Consider the following 25,735-nt stretch of genomic DNA (forward strand, 5'->3'; position numbering starts at 1 on the left):
GCACGCCGGCTCCCCTTTTATACCCGGATATCCGGGGGCGGAGCCCGGCATGCATATTTAATTCACCAATTTCATTGCCCTTTTCAAAATAGTCAAAAGATGATAGGTTCTCAGGGGCGAACCCCATCTGTCGGTTCGACACACGTCGAGAGACAGACAGAAAGGGAACTGAGGATAACTTTTCTGTTTTCTGTTTGTGATACTGACACCTGGTGGACAATTAGTATATGAACATGCACTAAAGCTTTTTGCACACGATTCTCAAACACAGAACCAGGAAATATGAAGGTGGAAAGAGAAACCAAAACTGTTTTTGTATTTGTGCAGTCGGTGAAATGGCAGAAGCCAGTATTTCAGTGTTTGAGGATCAGTTCAGCTGTTCGATATGTCTGGATCTACTGAAGGATCCAGTGTCTATTAACTGTGGACACAGTTTTTGTATGAGCTGTATTACAGACTGCTGGAATCAGGAGGATCAGAAGAGAGTTTATAGCTGCCCACAGTGCAGACAGACCTTCACTCCAAGACCTGCTTTAGGAAAGAATGTGATTCTTGCTGAGATGGTGGAGAAAATGAAGAAAACTAAAGTTCATTCTGATGGACCTGCTCCCAGTTATGCTGGACCTGAAGATGTGGAGTGTGACATCTGTACTGGGAGAAAACACAAAGCTGTCAAGTCCTGTCTGGTGTGTCTGAACTCTTACTGTCAAACTCACTTTGAACGTCATGAGGAACTTCAATCGGGAAAAAGACACAAAGTAACTGAAGCCACTGGAAGACTTCAGGAGATGATCTGCTCTCAACACGACAGACTGCTGGAGGTTTTCTGTCGCACTGACCAGAAATGTATCTGTTTGCTTTGTATGATGGATGAGCATAAAAATCACAAGACAGTTTCAGCTGCAGCAGAGAGGAGAGAGAAACAGGTCTGAACAAATAAAATGAAAATCTAGAGAATCCAAACACCAGAGTGATCTGTTTTTGTCTGTTCAACAGAAACTATTGGAGGACAACCAGAGAAAATCCCATCAGAGAATCCAGGAGAAAGAGAAGGAGCTTCAGGATCTCAGAGAGGCTGTGAAGACACACAAAGTGAGTTTTGAGAATAAATGCTTAAATGCATAAATGCTGCTGCTGTTTCACACTTAGGCTCTGATTCTAATGGTATGTGTGTATTTGCGTCTGTGTGTGTGTGTGGGTGTGTGTGTGTGTGTGTGTGTGTGTGTGTGTGTGTGTGTGCACGTTCGCATGTGTGTCTGTGTGTGTGTGTGTCTGTGTGTGTGTGGTAACAGCGCTCTGCACAGACAGCAGTGGACGACACTGAGAGGATCTTTACTGAGCTGATCCGCTCCATTGAGAGAAGACGCTCTGAGGTGAAACAGCTGATCAGAGATCAGGAAAAGACTGCAGTGAGTCGAGCTGAAGGACTCTTGAAGGAACTGGAGCAGGAGATCGATCATCTGAGGAGGAGACATGATGAGATGGAGCAGCTTTCACACACAGAACATCACATCAGTTTCCTTCAGGTAAATCAATAATGTCGTGTATTTTATTAATGAAAAGTGCCTTTATGAACTGTTTCAAACCCTTAAATTTTTCTATTAATTTTTAGATGCTTTTGTACTGGTGGCTTTGAAATAATTGACTTATATTACTTAGTTCTTCTATTATTTAGTTGTTAATCTTTTCATATTTGTATTGTATTGAGTTCTAAAAATAACTGTTTATTGGATTATTATTCCCTTCATTCCTCAATATGTTACAGGATTAGATAATGAACTATCAGCCTCAATTGAAGAGTCATAATCTGACAGGGAGTCAAAATTCGGGTCTGGTAACCAGTCAATGTCCATAACATTCAATTTTATTCTGTATGTAGAGTTTTCAGTCTCTCTCTGAATCATCTGGATCTACAGAAAACATCACTTTCAGTTCTCTTCTCTTGTTTGATGATGTGAGGAAATCTGTTTCCATACTACAAGAAAAGGTGGAGGATTTCTGTAAAGAAGAGACTGACAATATATGTGGCAAAGGTAAAGAACACCAACATACAGAATTTAAAACAGGAAATGCAAAGCATAATAAATTAGTATTTGACTTATTTATTGTTTTTACATGACAATCATAATTTAAAGTAACTTTTTTCTCTAGTTTCGTACATTGACATTATTTCCACCAATGAACCCAATACCAGGATGGAGTTCTTACAATGTAAGACACGTTTTCTCAATTACATATCAACATAATATAAAACACTATGGCCCGGTTTCACAGACAGGGTTTATCTTAAACCAGGACTTTAGGTTGTAGATGTAGATTTGTATATGAACGCTTCTTTTTTTTAAATATTAGTAAAATATTACTGATGGGCATCTTCAGACATATCAATGATACTGAAATATATTAACATGTCTTTTGCAAATTATGTTCTGGTAAAACAGCTCAAATTAGCATTTTCATCTGGGACTAAAATAGTCTTAAACCTTCTCTGTGAAACCGGCATAAAACATGTTATTTTAAAAAAATATTTGAAATATGCTTAAAATGTTTCAGCAAACAAAACCATAGCATACTACGAGTGAAGGTCTGAGAAAGTTGTCTGGTATAAATAAAGTAGAGTTTGGTTTTAAATATCTAATATTTTAGCTTTTTAACTATATAAATTATTAAATAATATTAGAGTTGATTTATTGTTGTGTGTGATTAACTTTGTCTTTAGAAATCACACAGATACATATTTGTAAAGTCATATTAGGTCAATGTTAGTTGCATGAATTACTTTACAGCTTTAAATTAATAAATAATATCATATTGCTTATATGAGATAACCTTTTCACGTATAGGCAAACAGAGTTGTAAACATGAATAAAAATAAACATAAATTTAAACATACATACAAACTTTAAAATATGATGTATTTTATATTACTCAGATTCTCGTATGTTCTCTCTGGATCCAAACACAGCACATAAGAATCTCTGTCTGTCTGAGGGGAACAGAGCGGCTACATACACTGACACAGAGCAGCAGTATCCTGATCATCCAGACAGATTTGATCATTATCGTCAGGTGTTGTGTAGAGGGAGTGTGTGTGGACGCTGTTACTGGGAGGTTGAGTGGAGTGGAGATTCGGTGGATATATCAGTGTCGTATAAGAGCATCAACAGAAAGGGAGAAACAGATGAGTGTTCATTTGGATGGAATGATCAGTCCTGGAGTTTGGAGTGTTCTCCCTCTGAATGTTCATTCTGGCACAATAACACAGAGACTGAACTCCCAGCAGTGTACAGTTCTTCTAGAATAGGAGTGTATGTGGATCACAGTGCAGGAATTCTGTCCTTCTACAGCGTCTCTGACACAATGACCCTCATACACAGAGTCCACACCACATTCACTCAACCTCTCTATCCTGGGTTTTGGTTAGATGAGAGCTCTACGGTGAAGCTCATATGACAATATAATGGTTTACATTTTTATTTAAATACCCAAGTGTGACATTAAATATTAATATAGTCAATGTTAATCATGCATCGTGTTTAATGGTATGTGTCAAACATAGATTATACCTTATAAGAATAATATAAAGTTTCATGTGTACAGTCTCTCATCCACATTGTTGAACGTTACAATATGTACCAACTTCTTAAAAGCCAATAATACAGATGAATATACTAATTTACCTTTTTTGACAAAAGCTATTTAAAGTAATTTTTGCATACGCATGGGTTTTGATCGTCCCATACAACAAAATAATTTCTATTGCTTATAAAAAATTACGTATTTAGTCAATAAAAAATGTTCTATATGCCCGACTTAAAATATGAACCAGGGAATTTTATTATCGTAACCCTTGAAAGATCATACTTGCAATACACATATGATTTAGCAGGGAAAATAACTTGAAACATTTCACTCAGTGACACCTCTTGAGCAAATCCATTTTTGTTTATTAAGGGTTTTAATCATAACAGTAAGAGTCAATTCTAACAATAATAAATGTGCATAAAACAAGTCATTTAGAATGCAGCACAATATCTTACAGCAACTATAAGCAAAGGGCAGGTGTCAGATTTGATGGAGGGCGTTAAGCATCCGAGCAGGTGCTTTCAGCAGGTAGGATCACCTGTGGTGAGCAGTTTTCAGGTGTTGTGTTTAGTGAGGGAAAGTGATGCTTTGGTTTCATAGCTCTTGTGCAGCAGCCTCGAATGAGTAAAACGCTGACCTCAGTGGAGGATTTGGCAACTACATTCATTTTGTTTGTTTGTTTGTTTCGTTTACTCTGTGGTCGGTGTCCTTTCCCTGCTGAAGGCACGTTTTCAAGACACAAAACAACTTTCTCTTGTGTGTTATGTGGACGTGTTTTACGTCTGGAGTCGATTTGAAGGCCTTTTAAAATCGTTTCGCTGTTACACTGAGATGGATTATCAGTCAATGTGCCTCAGATATTTACTGTTGTGTACTTGATCTACACTATATGCTGTGGCAATGAGAGTTACGATACTGTGAGAAATTATTCTTATCTACCTACTCTTATCTATTATGAGCAATTTACTGTTCATTTTTATTCTTCATGCAGTTACTTATGTCCATCATATGACAAATACTGTGTTCCTGAAGATCTATTTGTAAACAAAACCAAATTTCCCACAGTAAAAATTAAGTTGAGACGGAGTGCACTGCCAATTCTGTTGAATCTCATTGTGTGTGTGTGTGTGTGTACCGTGCAGGCAACGCTGAGCTTGATTTGAATGTGATTCTGGCCGTAAATTATAATAAAACAGCTGTGCCATTTCTGCAAGCGTCATCTGTTAGCTGGACTATTACTCTAATTCTTAAATTATCCTAAGAAAATTTCTTATAGTTATAGAATCTTTTATTATTCAAAATAAGATCTCAATATTATACATGTTCCTTTTCTTTTCTTTATTTTGACTATGTACAGGAAGTGCAAAAAGTCAACCATCGTCCCTTAAGTTATGGCTCTCTCTCTATTTCATTTGCAGCCGGAGGCCATGTGACCTCCATCATGTTATATATATTTAAATATTCAGAAATGTTGCTGCTCTTGTTTGGCCTGATATATTGAGGGATGTTTTTTTTTCTCGTTTTCTTATTTTTCTGAAATATCACAACACGGTTTCAAATTCAGAAATGAATACAGTAGAAAATAACATCCTTTAGGACGTACAATTGATACTTTAACGAAACAATTGCAAACGTGGTCTTGATTTGACACGAAGGGTTAAAATATCAATTGTCGTTCATATTTGTTGCGCTACCTACAAATAAACCTTTTTTTCTTTCTATTCACTCGTTTTTTAAGACAACATGAAACAAAACATTTTGTTCAACATATTGGAAATCAAAATGTCAAACGTTCTACCATGAAATATAACGTGAAGAATTAAGTATACAACACTACTGTAGCTAAACATGAACTGAACATGATGTAAAAGAAGTGACAGTAAGAAAAAAAACATCTCATTTCCTACATTCTAAAACAGCTCTATGACAATATTGTCAAATACAAAAAAGTATTTCAGAACTTTATATGCAAACAATAACAATATATTTCTAACAAAGGTTTTGAAACAAAAAAGTGAACGTTAAGTGTAACATGATTAAAAAAAAGACAAAACAAGAGTGAACGATAAAATATAATATGTGATTGAAAGAATGTTTGTGTGGGTTCAAACACTGAAATATAAGGCTTTAGTGAGAAACTGCAATGGCGTGTGTCCTTTTGAATCTGCGCACCTAAACCAGGACCGTGGAGCCAAATCCTTGAGGGGCACTTCCTGTTTACGGTGCGCTAACAGGAAGTCCGCAAAAGTGAACCCTAATGTGAGTGATCTGTTTCCTGGTTTACTATATCTGCCTTTGGCCGGCGTACGCAAGCAGCTTTGTATGTAAAATCAGGCTATACAAACTATTCACCTTTCGTAATCAACATACCCAGTTAAAACACATTTAAATAAAATAAAAAAAAGACTTTGGCACACGAAATTATGGTAAAAACCTCTCATTTACTCTCTTTCTGTTAAACAGCAGGTTTTAAATTAAGTCCAAAAACAAATCAAAATCAACAAACACGAGAACTGAAGATAAACCCTGACCCATCTCTAACCCATCATGTACCTAGACAAGTCGTAAAGCTCGCAGTGCTTTCTCCAGCATCAGTTTTAGAGTCCTCACATGAAGACTTGAGCGACATCGCTCTGTTCCAAGCTACTTCCACAACAACCTCCTAAAGACACAATCGTTTTGATTTCGCAGTTTTATCAGGACATTCTATCGATCAAGGCAATATAAAGAAACAGGGCATTAGGAACAAGGCGACCCTGTTCTCGTAGGAGTCAAAAAGGCTTCATAGTTCTACAAGGCCTAACGGATGATCGGCTAACTAAATAAAAATGGCACGTCTCATAAAAAACCCACACACTTGTGAAATTATGTATAAAAACAAGCGCCGTAAAAAACATTAATCTCTAGTAAACATAATAACACTGTTGATATAACACTCTAGGTTGGTGTATGGTATTCGGCTTGTGGTTATGGTACGTGAAGCTTGCGAGGATGTGCTTTTCGGTCTCGGGTATTGCTTTTCCGCCCGAAACATTCATCCGCCACGTCCGATCCCGCGTTTACAATCTAGTTTGACTAGAAACTTAAGAAAACGTACATACGTTGAATTTCACTGGATGATTTGTGCCGTATACTTTCGATTCTGTTTTTAGAAGGTAACCCTTTGTAAACCATCATACAAATTTAGAGAAAGAAAAGTGAATAAAAAAAAGAAATCTCTTGGTCTACAAACATGCCAAAACTGTGTTGGATCAGACAGGATGAAAACGACAAATTGTGGGTTATATTTGAGAGTTGAAAGGTTTTGCCCCGTCGAACATAGTTATGTAGTTATTCTACATATCATGCAGATGGACACAGTTTCACCCCGTGTTGTACAAGCCTACATCAACCTGACGTATGATCAAAATCTAATCTTCATAGTTTATCTTATCCGACGTGTGTTCTTGACATTAAAATGTACTATTTATCCCGTTTGCCTTTTGACTGGGAAAACAGGACATTCCTTTGATCTGGAAAACAAGTAAAAAAAAAAGAAAAGTTTTAGTATTATTGAGCATCAATATAAAAAGGGATAGTTCATCCAAAGATGACAATTTATTCATCATTTATTGTCCCCATACTCATGTTATTCCAAACTTTCATCTGCAGAACGTTGGTAAACATTGGACCCTATTGACTTCAATTGAATGGACACAAAACCACTGAGACATTTTTCAAAATATTATTATATTCTTTCATATAATGTATAGTTTTAAATGACATGAGGGGGAATAAATAATTTTTTTGTGGAGAACAATCCCTTTAAACCACTTCAAATCATTCAAAGCAGCCGACAATCTCTAGAAACAAAGTAAACTGAGATTAACTCACTGTTGAACTGGAACTACATCTGCGTCAAGTACTTGTGGCTAGTCAGATGCTCTGCAGATATTATTGGAATCTAAAGATACAACACAGAAAATTTCATGAAACAAGATTTACAGTAACATTTACTAATACTAAAGTCACAAGAAAAAAGTGAGTCAAACAAAAACACAAATTAAGCAAACAATCGCTTATTAGTATAAAACCGGCTCAAGTGAGGCAGGGAGAAGTCAATCATTTCCCATGCACATTCCATATTTCCAGCTTGTTGACCTTCACCATTTCAAATATTTAAGGTAAATTCTGTACCACACTTGAACTTTGCCAAAACGGGCACGAATTTTGTTATCTGTCATATTTGCAAAAAATGATTGAGAACAAAGTATTCCCTCATAATGTTTGAAACTGGCAGCCATTATTGGTGCTTTGTACTGATTACAAAGAAAAATGATAGCACTTACGTTTATAATTTAAGACTGTAAACCAACAACAAAGGCTTTGCTTTTTTTTAAATACAAACTCTTGAGCAGCAAATAATGAAATTAAATAAAGTATAATATAAAAAATCATTTAAAAAGACATATAATACTCTTAAAGCTGAGAAAAATGTACCTGCAATTAAAACTAAGTCATAAAACTACCTCATACATACCAATTGCATGTATTCGTTGGTAGTCAGCTTTGATAGAGAAGAGTCCTCAAAATACAAAAGGACAAAAACAAGGATATTAAAATGCTATTTAAAACTATAAACGATTCATGTTTAATTGATTTAATTATTTTATATATTTTTAGGTCTTGAAAAGGTGATAGTTTAATTTCTACAACAACAGATACTTCAAACAACTCATAATAGTTTTAATTTAGTTCTCCTTTTGACTTCGCTCAACCAATATCAAAACATCCCTGTCAATCCGGTGCAATGACATGGAATACAGTTTGTTGTTTGAAGTACCAGATCAAAATGTAGACATTTATCCAAAAACCTGTGTAGGCCAACAAGGGGGAGAGGTCACTTCCAAAGCACCCCCAGCACTCAGAAACATTCCTTATTTAGACACAGAAAGTGTGTGTGAGAGAGAGTAAAGCCATAAAAGAGCAAACCTGATTGGCTGATGCAGATGCGAAGGGAACACTTGTGGCGGATGTGGTTGCTGCGGACACAGCGGCCGGGGAAGCGGCGTGCATCATGGGAACTTTTCAGAGGGAAAATGGTATAAGCTCACATACAGGGAGTGTGGCCAACAGGTGCACATGATGAGTGAGTGAACACACAGGGGTATGGAAAGAAAAGTGAGCTTTGAGAGTGACAAACGGCAAACAAAATGTTGTGGCGAGAGAGATTTTTCTAAAGGAGACAAGGGTGGGAGAAGTTTCATACCAGCCAAATCATCAAGAGCTACAAGGAGAAAAGGCATTTTATAAACGCTCCGCTTCCATGTACTGTAAACACATCTCACCCTTGTCATATTTTCTGTTACGTGATATGTAACCAGAAAAACTATAGCTTAAGTCTAGTGTTAACGTAAGTGTGGGGAAGCTTCTCACAAGAAAAACGAATCACATTTATTTTTGAAACTTTAAAGTCAACATGAAAACCAAATTGACCCAATACACTTCCATTACACACATTATTAAATTGGGAACATGCATATTGACCAAATTATACTGTAAAATGCTTTAGATCAGTGGTTCTCAAACTTTTCAGATCAAGTACCACCTTTAATAAAATGAGTTGTTGAAAATCATATGAAGAAAAACTCAAATTAATAGTAGAGCTGTGAATCTTTCTCTTTACACCTCGTCCTCCAATTCCCATGTTTTATTAATAATACAAACACTTTTGTATTTACCAGCTGTTTTTAAACTAAAGAACATGTTTTTTCCATGTTTTTCAAGCTAGTCAGCAGTAATAGTAGACACAAAACACTTTTCTGTAGAGCACTGTAAACAGGGCTCTGCAGATGACTTTTAATGTGGATGTTTTAACTTTGTGGGGACTTGTAGAAAGACTACAAACCTATATTAAAGACAGGCAATGTGGAGAAAATATTCAAAACAGAAGTTAAAGAAGAATTTAGTGTTTTAAATTAAATTTAAAAACCCTAAATGTAAATGAATATATAGTTTTACATTTTCTGTCATGTCACGTACCACCAGGGGTCTCTTCAGGTAACACTAACAGTACAGGTACCACAGTTTGAGAACCACTGCTTTAGATAAATGCATCGGCCAAACTCAGGACTTTCCTTTCAAGTCCTGCCCTACATTTATTCTTTTTACATCCATTTTCATCCTGTAATTTGTCACATAATGGAAGTAAAATGGGTTACAAAGGTCGTTTCACATTGACTTTACCTTAAAATACACATATATAAACATAATACATTAAAGCTTAATTTCCAAAGCTGCCCAGTTTTCTGTGTCAGATTGTTGACTGTGTGGATTTTGAAAGCGAAAGAACATCTAAGAGGAGGAAGTCTAGAAACCTACCCAAGCTCGCTGCAGGGGTCATGCACAATATTGAGCCTGCCCATCATGCATTGCAACAGGAAGTGGATTGGAAAGGGAGAAGAATCACAACAGCCCATCAAAAGGTTGGTTAGAGTGAAGAAATCATAGTTAAATGAAGACAATAATCATTACAGTGATACAGCATGATGTCTCGTATTAGATCAAACTGTGAACTGAGGAAGAAATAAGAGAACATGTGTGTGTTTAACTTGTGTGTTCATGTGACCGTCACTATAGCAGTTAGTATAACTGAGGGGCATCTCAGGGTTACTGGAAACTTTCTTTTAAAGTGTAAGAAATGTGTTCTACTGTGCACCAGAGTTAATGTGATATAATGATGAGATGACACAGGAAAACAGACAGGATAGACAGCCATTTCTCATATCAGCGTATACACACGTCTGCAGGGTTCCCACACCTCTGACCAATGCATTTCCAAATTCACTTGAGAAAATTTCACTTTTAAAGGTGTTTCATGTTTTGAGGGAATCATCCTTTGAATGATTTATAGTTTGCATTCTAAATTAGGATATACACACATATACACCTTTATTTACATCATCCTTTAATGGGACAGATAACTCAAAACAAAATTTCTGTCTTTTATTCACTCTCATGTCGTTCAAAACCTGTATCTGACACTTTCTTCTGTGAAACACAACATAAGATATTTTGAGAAATGAAGTGGTTTTGTGTCCAGGAAAGTGTACAATGAAAGTCAATTGAGTCCAATGTTGCTCGGTTACCAACAATCTTTAAAATACCTTCTTTCGCAGAAGAAAGTCATACCGGTTTGAAATGACATAAGGGTGAGCGAATTATGATAGAATTTTCATTTTTTTCTATCCCTATAAGATTTCATAGAACAGAAGCAGAACAAATTTTGGAGCTAATTATTTGATAATCCTTCTTGAATTTATTATTTATAGCACGTGTGTGAAAATTAATTTCTCACTCCTGTTTTCCAGTACAAATATCTAAACATTGACAAATGAAAATAAAGTGGGTTTATGATATTTGTCAATGTGCTAAGCAGAATGTTCTTTTAAATATGTTTATTTTCCTTACCCCACTAAATATAATTTTTAGAGAACATTTCCAAAATTATTTAAATATTTTCCTTAATTTACTATTTATAGGTATATGATAATATTTGTATTTTTGCTTCATTCTGTGAACCACTAACACTATGCCTTTCCAATAAAAACTGTTTCTATTTGCAGGAAAAGAAAACTGGAGAAACAGGTCAAAATAACAGAAAAGATCAGACCTCAAAGTTCATTTTCACTTTTAAGCAGTGCAACAGTAATGTTTGTGCATGTATTTAGAAAAAAAAGTGATAACCTCGATTTTTATTACAGTGTTCATGTGTCTTTATGTCATGTCTTTAAGTTAGATTTTTGTTGAAATTCAACAGAAACTCGACTGGAATGGCCACGATACATCTAGAAATGCTGATTAAGTGAAAATCTGGAATGGTCTCTTAACGTTTCCCGTGGCTGTATATATACATATATTTTTTATGTTTGTAGTAGAAAACAAGACAAAATACTAAGTAAAAATTTAATTTCACTGTTCTTTAAACGATTCACCCCAAAAGTGTTCTGCTCAAGTTCCACAAATCCTTTTCCTGGGTTGAAAAAAACTTTTGGGAACCCTGTGTCTGTCAAAACAAAAAGCCCTCTCGTGTTTTTTATGCATCCCTTGCGGTTAAGAAAGGTCAAAGGTGAGATCAAGCGCCGATCGGGGTCGATGAGAATCCCTACCTGATGGAAAAAAGGCAGCCTGCTGCTGAAACTGCATGTTGGCCAGTGCCTGTTGGTACTGGAGCATGCCAGCACTGAACATGCTTGTGGCGCCGTTGGCTTTCTCAAGCGCAGGTCGCTTTGGTAAAGGCGGCATGATGCTATGAGGAATCCCCTGCTCCGATATAACAACAGAAGGAGTGGAGGAACGGGGGAAACGGGGTGGGACGTGTGGAAGAGAGTACAACGGGAACAGAACAAGAAAAAGACAGAATTATCATCAGAGGGCAAAAACAACGCAGGGCTTGATTCTGACAAACAAGCAAGCAAGCGGCAGCTAACACACGTCTACGCCACAAGCAGAAGCCAGTTTCTTCGCTACACTTAAAATTAGCATTAGTCGTGTATAACAGGAGAGGATTCATTACGTTACAGTACGACACCCATAATGCTAACTCGATGCGAATGAAGCAAACGTTGCACTATTACAGTGTTTCGTGACAAAAAAGAAAGCGAAAATCAAAATAATAAACTGCACTGCTCACTCCATGATAAGTGTGAGAAGACACTAGTACTACTTGTTTTGGTGGTGGAGCTCTAGCGTTCTTATGCGTTACCCCCCCCCCCATAGAGACATGCACTACAGAGCTACTATACATGCACCCTACTAAGACACTGAACACAAATGCTGTACAGACACACAGAAGCCATGTCACTAAAAAGTTAAGTCCTGTCTTTACGCCCTGGAATAAGACGCGCATGATGATCTGATTGTGGCGAGCTCATATACTTTTATTTCGCTTATATCGTCGCCACAGTCAGCCGATCACGCAACATGATAACCCAGCATCAGGAAAACACTAACAACATCAACAACATAAAGCACTCAAATAAACAGATAACGAAAGAACTATGCTTGCAAATTATCTTGCTGTTAAGACACTACAACAAAGCAACATGCCAAGCAAAAAGGTGAAAGGTCATAGTACCAGGTCAAAGGTGGCTTCGAGGGGTCGCTTCAGTGATTTGACAGCCGACTGAGTCTTAATTAGCAGGCAGCGAGCACATGATGGCAATGGGCCAATGGGGTTCAAGCGCATTAACATAAACAGCAAGCAGAGGTGCATCATGGGGGCAGCAGTGCATTTTGGGTAGGTGAGAAAAAAAACAAATAAAAACAAATCATTGGAATGCAGTACACAGGGGGATATCAGGACTAATGCATGCAGAATCCATTCTGTTTTTAGAAAAAGGTTTTAAGAAGTACGTTACGGTAACATTAAAAGGGGTTTCAATGTTTGTAAACATTTCTTTCTTATTATGTCAACATTGGTTAATCTTTACCAGCAGTGGGTAGTGTGCATTAATACGTTATCATCTAGTCTACTGCATAAAATAAACTCTGCCCTCTGCAGGACAGAATTGCGAAAATACACATTTTTATAGAAATAAGAAACATAGCAAACAATGATAAATATATATTAATGCTCATAAATGCTTGTAAATGTGATGAAACCCACATTAAAAACCATAAATAGTTTCAAATTGCCATACAAGTACACAATAGATATAAAATATCTATATATATATATGCATTAATAAAAATGTTGCATAAGAACAGTGCGTGTCGTAGAGAGTTTACTCACCATGGCTGCCGCTGCCGTGGCTTGATTCACCTGGTGCTGGGCCGCTTTGATCTTGGCCTGCAGGTGCGCAGGAGGGTGAAAGTATTTGCACTTGTCTCTGGAGCAGCGGCCCTTTATGTAATCCATGCACACGGTCACTGTGTTATCGTTGGGGTCGATCATTGTGCTGTCGGCAGGGTGGGCAAACCTGCAGTCCGTCTCTCCGCGAGAGCAGTTGCCGCGCTGGTACTCACGACACACCTGAGAACACACAAACTTGAGGTGTCACATTCACAGATGTAGAGATTGTGTTGGACGTACAGTATACTTGTGTTTTTTATATGTGGTGTTTATACAATAAACATTTTTGTGTTTGTTTGAAAGTGCAATACATGCAACTATTAAATATAAAAGCTTTTTGTTTTATGTAATTTAGAATGTTCAGAATGGCAATCCTACAGTTTTAGAAACAAAGCATATAGTAAGCAATGATTGGATGACTGGAGAGCACTTTTATAGCCAGTAGATGCAGTGCAATGTGCTTGACTTGACTTTTCATTTCCAGATTAATAAATTAAACAGAAGCGATAGTAAATGTCACAATGTTTACATTTACGCATTTGGCAGACGCTTCACACCAAAGTGACGTACAATTCATTCAGGCTATGTTAACTTATATTATATAAACTACCGAAAGTCAAAAAGGCATATGACCATATTTTTCCTGTATCATATTTGACCATTTTAATTTATAATATGATACTGTACCAAGCTGAATTGTCAGATGCTAAAATAAACAGCAACACACTGTTAGGGAATATTGTGACAATACTACAGCATTGTGCAGTTAAATTGTTTATCGTTCTATTGTAAACCGCTCGTGATATACAGGAGTGCTTGGTGGGACACCAGGGGGCAACAACTACCCACGGAAACTCTAACCCTGTATGGAGAACATTTACAGGGAACGTTCACTCAAAAATAAAAGTCCTGTCATTATTTTTTGAGTGTCAGGTTGGTTAAAACCTTTATATGACTCTTTCTTTGGAAGATAATTTTTTTTTAAATGTCTCATGTCAAAATGAGGGCCAGTGTTGTTTGTTTAATAACATTCTTTAAAATTCCTTCTGTTGTGTTCTGCAAATTGAATAGAAAATATTCTGAGTAAAAAATTAAATAAATTTATTTTATGAGGTGAACTCATGCTAAGATATCTCAGTACAAGTGCATATATAGGAAAAAAGAGAGCCCGAGAGTGAAAGATTCATATATACTATATTTATCACATAAGCACAACTTAAGACACTTTCTATAATTTATAAGCTCTAAAACGACAAAAAACTGTGTTTTAGGTGTTCCAGTATGTGTGATGTCATGGCTCTCCGATCACCTTATTACCTCAAGGCGGTCTGTTCTGAGGAGTTTCTGGGCGGCCACTGCTGAAGCGTTGGAGGGCACGGATGAGATCGATGGGTTGCCCGCCATCATCACAGGTGCGCTGGGATGGATATCTGTGGGCATTAGGCCGGGTGACACTGGACCCAGGTAAGGATTAAACGCAGCCGCAGCGGCTGCTGCTGCAGCCGCACTGGCGTTGGTTGCAAGTCCTGGCGCGACTGAAAACATAGGCTGTAAAAAAAGGAAATTCAACTTATATTGGCTTTATTTATGTCTGTCTTTACTCAAAACAGCAAAGAAAAATATATTTATATATGTGTGTATTAGTGCTGTCAATCGATTAAAAAATCGATTCTATTGTCTGTATTAAACAACATTAAGGTTTAAAATATATTTCTACATTTTAATCATTTACATTTAGGCATTTGGCAGACGATTTTATCCAAAGTGACTTACATAGCATTATCCTATCCACTCACTTAAAGAATTATTAGGAACACCTGTTCAATTTCTCATTAATGCAATTATCTAATCAACCAATCACATGGCAGTTGCTTCAATGCATTTAGGGGTGTGGTCCTGGTCAAGACAATCTCCCGAACTCCAAACTGAACGTCAGAATGGGAAAGAAAGGTGATTTAAGCAATTTTGAGCGTGGCATGGTTGTTGGTGCCAGACGGGCCGGTCTGAGTATTTCACAATCTGCTCAGTTACTGGGATTTTCAAAGAATGGTGTGAAAAGGGAAAAACATCCAGTATGCAGCAGTCCTGTCGGTGAAAATGCCTTGTTGATGCTAGAGGTCAGAGGAGAATGGGCCGACTGATTCAAGCTGATAGAAGAGCACCTTTGACTGAAGAATCCACTCGTTACAACCGAGGTATGCAGCAAAGCATTTGTGAAGCAACAACACGCACAACCTTGAGGTGGGTGGGCTACAACAGCAGAAGACCCCACCGGGTATCACTCATCTCCACTACAAATAGGAAAAAGAGGCTACAATTTGCACAAGCTCACCAAAATTGGACAGTTGAAGACTGGAAAATTGTTGCCTTGGCTGATGAGTCTCGAGTTCTGTTGAGACATTCAGATGGTAGAGTCAGAATTTGGTGTAAACAGATAAGAACATGGATCCATCATGCCTTGTTACCACTGTGCAGGCTGGTGGTGGTGGTGTAATGGTGTGGGGGATGTTTTCTTGGCACACTTTAGGCCCCTTAGTGCCAATTGGGCATGATTTAAATGCCACGCCTAACTGAGCATTTTTTCTGACCATGTCCATCCCTTTATGACCACCATTTACCCATCCTCTGATGGCTACTTCCAGCAGGATAATGCACCATGTCACAAAGCTTGAATAATTTCAAATTGGTTTCTTGAACATGACAATGAGTTCACTGTACTAAAACGGCCCCCACAGTCACCAGATCTCAACCCAATAGAGCATCTTTGGGATGCGGTGGAACGGGAGCTTCGTGCCCTGGATGTGCATCCCACAAATCTCCATCAACTGCAAGATGCTATCCTATCATTTTGGGCCAGCATTTCCAAAGAATGCTTTCAGCACCTTGTTGAATCAATGCCACGTAGAATTAAGGCAGTTCTGAAGGCGAAAGGGGGTCAAACACAGTATTAGTATGGTGTTCCTAATAATCCTTTACGTTACATAGGTATCTGCACATAGGTAACCCACAACCTTGCGTTGTTAACGCAATCCTCTCTAACGCAATGCTCTACAGGAAATCATTTCACATTAAATCTCCAGTTGATTTAGCATTTTATGAATGAAAGGCAACATTTATTTATTATTTATAGCCATTCAACTAACATTTTGATATTAGTACTGCAACTGATGTCTCTATTAAATGGATATATTTTTGTATTTATTTTAACAGCCTTTCAACAGAATGATTGAGAACTATCATGTATAAAAAGTAGGAAATATACAGAAATTGAATGAAGTTCTCAAACACTTAACAGTCTTTAATGCTAAATTCTACATTAAATACAGAAGAATTATAATTTAAGCTAAAAAACACATTGAATTTCTCTTTTCTTTTGTTCTTTGATTAACATTAGTGACAGGAGTCACAGCAGCAGGTTTAAGAATGCGCCCCCTTTAAGAGCCGATGCTCTATGCAGATCTGACATCTGTTATATATTAATTTAAGATTTTATTTAACATGTTGAGGTATTAAAAAAATGCTAGACAAAAGACAGGCTTTCTGGTATAATCTTGTGTGGTTTTGTTCATTCAAGCACAAAAGAGAACTTCATACTGATGCGTTGTCTGACAGATTCTGACACAGATTCACTGAACCAGCCTTTAGCCTGTTACTGTATACATCAGACTAGACATCAACCGCGTTGCATTTTGCCGCCTCCCACAGCTAGAAGATGTCTATCTATATTTTCAGGAATGTTGGGTACTGTTTTGATTTGTACAAGAACAAAGCCTCACCATTGGCTGAAGCTGACTTCCAGGCATGATGGCATTGGCTAGCTGCATCTGCTGAGCGAGCATTGCCATGTTCTTTTGCTGGATCAGATTGTTACGGCCGTTTATCTCCAGCTGTGTCTTCAGGTGAGGAGGAGGGTGCAAGTACTTACAGTTCTCTCTGGAACAGCGGCCCTTAAAGACAAAAGAAAATACATTATTAACCTGTTTTGTTTTCAACCGCTTCAACAAAGTCAACACAATCCAGCTTGGACCAACATGAAAAATCAAGCTGCTGATTAATGCTACACGATAAACAGCAAGCACCTGGCATGCCCTCCTTTACATAAAGGTTTATTTCAAGCATGCTATCAGCATACTTCTAACAGTAACACTAAAGAAAGTATATCTTCAGGTTAGTTTATATGTACTTTATTTTTAATACTTGTGTATACTGACTAATGCTGACAAGCATGTTTATATAGAGTACATACACAGTATATGATCGGGTAATACTTAAAACTATAACTAAGCATTCTAAGTACCATTGGCTTGTAGGGGGTTTTATTCTGAGAGTATATTTTAAAAGTGTACTTTTATCAACTTACATTTGTGCTGCAAGTAACTATCAATGTAACTATAAGTTAACATGTACTATAGTTGCAATAAAAACGAAAAACATGGTTGTGAACTAGCTGTGTAATTCAAGTTTAGTAATGTAAGCTGAAATCTTTTCCAATTTAGTCAAACGTAGTATTGAAACAGTATACTTTCAAGTATACTACCAATATGTTGATATTAGAATCCTGATCAAGTGTACAATATGTATAAATATATTTGAATTTAACTATTTAAGTACACTTTATTTACGTAATTTAAGTATACTTAAAAATTAACTTGAAGTATACTTCTTTTTTAAAGGGCTCTTTATGTTAATCTACTTTCTACTCACTTAAAGGTCCAGTGTATGAAATTTAGGTGGTCAGGCTGTGAACTGCAACCAACGGCTCACTGCACTCCTCCCTTTCAAAGCACTACGGTGGCTCTTACAGGACATAATGTTGCTTCGCGTTTTCGCTTCTTTGCGGAAGGAGATTACGTTTTTAATGAAACTGGCTCTGAAGAGCAGTTTGTCTGTTCAGTGCTACCTTAGAAACAACACAGCGAAGTCCAAGCAATGGGACCCGCTGTGTATATAGTTATGTAGTACAGCTCATTTTAATGTAATTTACCAATGGCAGACAGGCAGAGCTTACTAGAAACCTGTTTAGAAATAGAAATGTCTTCCGCAATTCTGTCTGGTTATGAAAGAGGCACCAAAATGACAGATTTAGCATCGGAAATGAACATCCTGTTCCCCGTCCATCTGACGGTATTGAGCGTACGGGAAAGCCCTCTGCTCTAATGCGTCTGACTGCTCCCGGCCTCGGCAGCTGCTTTCAGCCCATATGGAATCTAGACTGACAGACCATTGCACTATTGATCAGTGAAGTATTGATTCATGAAGCACGACGGTGCGGGAGAAATTCCACTGACGAGTTAATGGATCTACAGTAACCCTGCATGACCCGGGCCGGCCTCACACACTGAGACGACGAGTGTCTTTATTTGGGCTGTGCTAGCGAGAGTATATCAGGTCACTGTCCTTACCAAAGCAGCCGGTCATGGACCTGCTCTCATCTGATGCCTGTCGCCAGTGCACTTCATCTGCCCTGTCTGTCTGTCTGTTGTGCCTCAAAACAGACCCCCTCTAAGCCGCATGCACTATTTGTATACTTGCTAGTTTCATGACAGCAACTCTCTTTTTATGAAGGTTTTTTCATCTGTGGCCCTGTAAATTGGCCGTATTGATCTGACTCCCAGGGAATAGAATATGTTAAGAAACTTTGAAAGCTTTGTTAGAACTGTCAAAAATCTCAGACATAATTTTTCTATTATAGTTATACTTTTTATAAATAACTTGCTAGTCTGCCCTGTGCTTCCATTGCCACACATGTTGGCTTTTTGCAACAAATTTGCGGTTGCTTAAAAAGACGTGAGCAACCTAATCACCATAGCGATGACTTCAGACAAACAAACATCAACACTAAACAGAACACAACATTTCCTATGTCCTCAAGTTCCAATCATTAATGAATTACATTCTATAAATGACACAAATTATCTTTTTAATAATTAATATACACAATATTATTTGAGGCATCCCGCAATATTATTTCCAGAATTTTCCTGTAAAACGCGCCATTGATTCTCCTTAAATGACATATTTTGAGGTGTTGCATTTTAAAGTGAAATCATTAAAAATGTACTTCTTAAAAGTGGAAAAACAGGAAGCGATTTAGAATCAGTAGAGCACCAAAGTCGACATGGAATAATACACACACACAAAATATTGCTTGGCTATATCATGTAAAAAGTGTGTATATAGTTTACAATGACAAAGCCATCAACCATGGAAGATTAAAATTGCATCATTTACTTTTACTGATATTTTGAGAAATGTCTCATTGGTTTTGTGTCCAGACAGTAGAAGTGAATGGGGGCCAATACTGTTTGGTTACCAACATTCTTTAAAATATCTTAATTTGTGTTTTGCAGAAGAAAGAAAGTCATACAGCTTTGAAATGATTTCTCTTGAACAATCCCTTTTGTATGTTGATATCTATCACAAGTTGAAACTGCCCATAAGTAATACAACTATGGACTTACTAACTGCTTCATAAGTATGACACATTTCTCTTAGTATCCTCCCAAGACAGGATCATAATGTAGTCTAATATATAGTCTGTGAAGTACTGAAGGGTTTGCCCTGGTATGTGTGTGTATTTGGGGGGCATATTCAGAGTAAAACATTAGATAAACATTGTGAGAGAGGGGTCAAGCCGGCTGTGTGCAGGGAAAATAGCAGAGGGTCAAGTTCCTCCGCGGAGGTCCTTGCAATATCGCACAGACATGTCACTGATTTGAATCCTATTGGGGTTTGTGATCTCCCGATATTATTTGTTGACAGGTGGGATCGGTTCATCCTGGTCAGGGATGACATCACAAGTCAACATGTGGGCACAAGCTGCATCGAAACTTCCACCGGCTTCCAAATAGTAACACGCTGAGGTTTTCCTGACACAAATAAACCAAGAATCTTTGCTTCACATGTCCTTTTTAGGGCTGGATTGGACTAAAAGTGCGTGTGAAATAAGAGGATTTAAACTCTTACTAAATATTCTAAGCGACTCAAAGTCGTCATAAAATGGAAAATTATATTTGTCTAGCTATTCTATGTTGGGATACTTTTGTCTTCAAAACAGGATGCTCCCCGTCTAGGCACCCTGACCATATATTGACACAATGCTGCAAAACAGGGTTGTGGTGTGCTGTGACACTTACACAGTGTGAATTCTTGCAATGATGCAACCTCAAAATCGCTGTCCAACATATTATTGGTTAATATTTATGCTAAAACCTACTAAAAAATGCGCTAAACAATGCCATTAAATAACCTTTTTTGGTTGTGCGGAAAAAGGTTCTTCAATGAATCAAGAATGGTTCTTCTGTGCCATTGCTGCATATTGTAGCAGCTATATTTTCGCGAGTATAAAATGCTGAGCATTGACAAAATAATAGAAAAAATATTTTAAAGACCATTTTCAGGTTTTCTGAGTCTACTATTTATGGGTATGTGTTTAGGTAAATAATAATTTTTGTTTTAATTCTGTGAACATTATCTCTCCAAAGTGTCAAACAAAAATAGAAACAGGTCAAAATAAGAGAAAAGATGCTCTGTATTTTTTTAGACCTCAACCACTGTAAAGAAAACATGTTCAGATTCACTTTAAGCCATACATGCGTCAATAGCAATACTTGTTCATGTATTCAAGAAAAGTCTTCATGTGTCTTGTCATGCTGTGGCACACACCCATTAGAGTCTTCAGTTGGCATTTGTAAGCTAAAGTTTCTACCATCTGTTAAAGGCATTAGGGACGCTTGCCTCTATGAGGAGACATTGATTTGTGCAAGAATGAATATCAAAATACAATTCCCAAAAACAAACGGCACTTCATTTAAACTTCTGCTTTATTTACATGCAGTTTTATGACCCTACATTAGTTGGAGAGTTTTCAAAATGGTTTAACTGCATCTAAAATCTATAAATTCCCTCATGAATTCTAAGATAAGATAATCCTGACGTTAAACCTAAGACATGAGTACTCTAAGCACACAGCGAATGGTTGTGTGTGTTTTAGCAGGCCTGTGCTTGCAGATGGGTGTGTGGGGTGAATACGACTCATGAAGGTGTGACGGCCTGCGGGTTCCACCGAGCATGTGCGAGAGAAGCGGCAGGGTGGAAGGGAAAGAATGAGGCGAGAATCGGGGATGAAAGAGAGAAGTGTTTATGAGAGGTGGGTGATACGGGGTGAGCCGTGTGTTTGGGGTGAAGGAGTCAAATTGCACTCACCCCAACTAACCCCGCTCGCCCCTTCCTGTAAACCTCTGCAGTAAAGCAGCACCGGGCGAGGTCACATGAATCAAACGTGTAAGAACATGCAGAATGTAATGTGCCTTAAAGATGCCTACATTAAAAAGCTTTTCTGGGTTAAATTACTTTTTTCGAACCTACATTTATCTGTGTCCTAAATTTTTGGCGATTATTTACCAACAATTAAATCTAACCTACAGTATATTAAAGACGGGAAATATAGGTTCACTGTATGATATTCTAAGTTAACTTTAAGTGTACCATTAAGAATTTCCGGTCTCCTTAGGGGTTACATTTTTGTAATGCTATACTTTCGCTCTCAAGTATTTTATGATCAAAATGTGCAAAACAGGGTAAATTATTATTGCAGAACTTGCAAAGTCAAAGCAAACCACCAAGATCTATTAATATCTAGATCTATTTGCATCTTCATTTGTCATTGGTCTATTTTCATGCCCAAATCAGGAAGTAAATTATTTTTATTAATCAATGGAAAAATAAACAATTAGACAATTAAAAATGAGTAAGAATGACACGTTCTTAAAATGATTGGGAAATATGTATAAATGTATCATTTATTCTATTTAATTTAATATATTTTGTTGTTGCTCAGCTAAATTTTGATATTTCATGATATCTCGTCTGTTCTACATTGGAACATTTTGGGAAAATTGAAAAGCCCTAAAATAATAGAACTATAATACAATTTTGCGTTCAGTTGTAAATCTAGTGCTGTCTAGCCCGTAGTGGCCACCTGCCACGAATGGTAACGTGAACCTCTTTCTTTTTGCTTGTGTTGTTTTAGTTGTTTTTTCGCAGGGGTGAAAAACTTTCAGCTGCGCATGGTAGGAAATGCATTTGAAACAGGATCCTCAGAAGAAGTGCACTACAGACAGCCCGGTCAGTGAAATCAGAGAGGCTACAGGGAAAGTCATGCCTGACCGTCACTCTGCCTCCTAACAGCTGAGAGAGAGAGAGAGATGTGCCCTCTCCAGCATTAATGTGACAGGTAATTTTGGTCATGACTTGCATATGGCAACATTTGAGGCCTAGTTGTATACGATGGAATACTATTAATACAAAATGTATCTGTGAGAGAATTCCACAAGTCATAAGGGTTTGAAAAAATGGCTACTTCCATTTACACTGAAAGCAAGCGGTGACACATGGCAAAACTAGATCTAGAACTCCATCAAGCTATCCAAAGGGGGCTCCCAAGGGACAAACCCATCCATTGAGTTGAAATTCACATAACCTTCCAAAACCTTGAATTTCCCAAAATACCGAACCTTTTAAATGATTAAATACAATAGTCAAAGTTGACAAGCACTTTGCCGAAGGAGACAACGTATTTATGAAACGCTCTATGTAGAAAAGTTTGTCCGTTTAGGGCTACCGTAGAAAAAACATGGTGAAACCCCCTTTCTCTTCCTTGGACAGCACGTCAAATACGCATCCCTCCCCATCTGTAGTTATTATATGTGAGGTGAACTCGTGAAGTGTACATATTTTTGTAAAGGCTACATGTTTTCCTCTGTACACATACAATGTCCAGCTTTCCGTATCACTGCAGCATTTCTGAAATGTTGTGAATATAATTATTAGAATAGATTAAATGTTTCGACGATGGTGTGCGTGTGAGTTTAAGAGATTAGAAGAAGGTCACATGTTTGTCTGTAGTGTCAGCCACCGATGTCCCTTTGGAACAGAGTCTCTTTGTACTTGTGGTGCCCGAGTTACACACATCTTCAAGTGTGTGTGTGTGTGTCTGTGCTTAACACTAATTTTCCTTCATCATTTTCATGCATTATTAGTAAAATGAGTCAGGCTCTTCATTTACAAGCCGCCCTTCTTTCATCTAATCTTTGTGTTTTTGGTGCTTTCTAAGGCAAGTATCAATATTACAGTTATTTATAATAAGGGTTAATGATTAGAATTGGGTGTTAAACTTGAAAGCAAGAGTACATCGACGGGATTTTCATCCCTTAATTGTATAGATTTGTATTTAAGGAACAACATGAACAACATTCGGTGCGAGAACATCATAAACCTGCATGTAAAACCACATAGCAACACACTTAAAAACATTAAGAATGCCTTAGCAATCACGTAACACAACCCTGGCAACCAGACACAGCATCATTCCAGGAGCACATACCCTCACGCTAGCTTTATCGAATGTTAAGATGCATTTTTGGCGTGTGCTTTCGTGTCTCCATCAGCCCCCTTATACTACTGTTTTACTGTTGGCAGGAGAGAAAGAGAGAGAATTAGATAAGAGTCAGAGTTGGGTCAGCTGTCGTGCTGCATGCCAGTCTCTCTGCCAAATCTTTTCTCATTAACAGTTGCTTTACTTCTCTAGCTGTACAACCCGCCCCCCATTCAGAGGGCCATTCCCGTGCGCGTTTGGTGTCGTTGTTTTACGCCTGTCAAGGTTTACGTACACATTTCACATAATCACATGCCTGACTCATCAGGACCGAAAAGGTGGGGTCAAAGGTCACAGAGCTGTCTGTAGTAATGCATGTCATTCAGAAATGTGTACTTTCACACACACAGACTCTTACATTAACTTCCATTGTTTTTAATGAGCTAAATCTAATTTTACCACAAACTTTGCTATAGTTCAGATTGTTTGCTATACATTACGTTTTATCGAAGAAGCCAATGTTTCACAAACACACACACACACACACACACACATAGTACGATTATGTGGATGTACATAACAGGATTAGCGGTGCTCATTTTGGCTTTACGGCACTACACCCGATTAACAGTGATGTTAGCTGCCCAGTGTGACACCGGATTTGGATTATAATCCCTGGATAATTCCTATAGTCTCCATCGGATTACTTTCTGTTCTCACTTACCCGCAGAGTGCGGGAGATCTCTTTCAGGTCCTGTGCAAGTAGTGTAATGTGTCACTTCCAAAAATATGTTACTATATAATATTCAGAATACAATTTATTTTTCAAAATATAATGAATTAAGGGGCAAAAATTAGCCTTCATTTCTTTCAGTGCTTTGATAATTGAATTCAGAGTCTTTTCGAACCTTCTTTACAAATGCACATCAGAATGAGCTTGGCTTAGACGGGGGCTTTGTTGCTAGGATACAATGACCCCGACAGACACGACGATTGCGCAAACAGTCTGTGAAGAGCCAGTCACATCTGTATTATTGAATGCGTGTGTGTGTTTCGTGCGAAGAACAAGATCAACAAACAACGGCAAAAAGGTGCCGTTACATGCATTTCAAGTATGATATGATGACTTGCAAATGAACCCACGCACACCAAACACACTCATAAATGCATGCATAATTGCGTGCTAATTATTCTCTTATAAATAATGCAGCTGTGTGACCCCTCCCTTCTGTATGACTGACACATCTAGATTGATGATGTGCTTCCTGTCAGTCAGAGGGTTGATGACTCAGCTCGTGCGGCTCTACCGGAAGTGCAGGGTTTACTCCCAGAGTTCTGTGGAAGCTGAGTCACGCAGCGCCGAAATCTCTCTCTCGCAGAGACACAGACGCCAGGGCCAATGGTACATACACACCCACTCGGTGTGCATGTGTGTTTTTGAAATAGGCCAGGGTCAGGGTGTTCCTGATAAAGTCTATCCGTGTCCTCTCAGAGGCTAATTCTGGTATTAACTTCTGAAAACTGATATTTCAGTGCACACAACATTCCAAGAGTGGAATACAGTAGAGAAAACATTATTTATCGCCATGGGATAGGATATTGCAGTGTATGATGTGCAAAAAGTAATTTTGTTACGAATCCAAAATTTCAAAGAGGAAACCCTACAGGACATTCTTAACGTATCTTCCTCCTTAAACGATTTACTGTGGTGAAATGCATTTAACATTTTAACTAACCAAAATAAAGATGAATAAATGTATGACCATCAAAAACTTTCCAATGTAAATATCATAGAATTTGTATTATTATATTTGTGACTTTTTATTTTAATTCACACTATGTTCTTAAAACACATGTTTTAGTTTAACATTCTGGTTTCGCACTTAATTATTTCTTATTTTATTGAATTCATAAAAAATATATGAGAAAGAAAGAGATATCAG

General features: G+C 37.6%; 2 protein-coding genes across 51 annotated transcripts in view; one reads left to right on the forward strand and one right to left on the reverse strand.

Annotated features, from left to right (window-relative positions):
* The first annotated feature begins 226 nt into the window (after positions 1–226).
* LOC306891633 (tripartite motif-containing protein 16-like) lies at positions 227–4,792 on the forward strand. Its single transcript, XM_079452007.1, has 6 exons — positions 227–926; positions 997–1,092; positions 1,293–1,526; positions 1,880–2,033; positions 2,152–2,211; positions 2,933–4,792. Exons 1-6 carry the CDS (start codon positions 336–338, stop codon positions 3,451–3,453), a joined length of 1,656 nt encoding a protein of 551 aa, XP_079308133.1. The 5' UTR covers positions 227–335; the 3' UTR covers positions 3,454–4,792.
* The window catches only part of mbnl1 (muscleblind-like splicing regulator 1), a 45,445-nt gene continuing 23,636 nt past the window's right edge, over positions 3,927–25,735 (reverse strand). For 4 of the 50 annotated variants that reach the window (XM_079452032.1, XM_079452021.1, XM_079452043.1 and 1 more), the window contains exons 3-13: positions 17,194–17,364; positions 15,750–15,806; positions 14,735–14,965; positions 13,358–13,597; positions 12,701–12,754; positions 11,733–11,886; positions 9,946–9,981; positions 8,557–8,648; positions 8,105–8,149; positions 7,459–7,528; positions 3,927–7,097 (exon numbers count right to left, since the gene is read on the reverse strand). In XM_079452032.1, coding sequence (XP_079308158.1) covers positions 7,472–7,528; positions 8,105–8,149; positions 8,557–8,648; positions 9,946–9,981; positions 11,733–11,886; positions 12,701–12,754; positions 13,358–13,597; positions 14,735–14,965; positions 15,750–15,806; positions 17,194–17,364 — 1,137 coding nt within the window. In that variant the 3' untranslated portion in view covers positions 3,927–7,097; positions 7,459–7,471. The remainder of the gene's footprint in view (positions 7,098–7,458; positions 7,529–8,104; positions 8,150–8,556; positions 8,649–9,945; positions 9,982–11,732; positions 11,887–12,700; positions 12,755–13,357; positions 13,598–14,734; positions 14,966–15,749; positions 15,807–17,193; positions 17,365–25,735) is intronic. The other 46 variants (XM_079452013.1, XM_079452017.1, XM_079452014.1 and 43 more) reach the window with 15 other exon arrangements.

The sequence above is a fragment of the Barbatula barbatula genome (genome assembly GCF_947034865.1).
Source record: "Barbatula barbatula genome assembly, chromosome: 3".
NCBI lineage: Eukaryota > Metazoa > Chordata > Actinopteri > Cypriniformes > Nemacheilidae > Barbatula > Barbatula barbatula.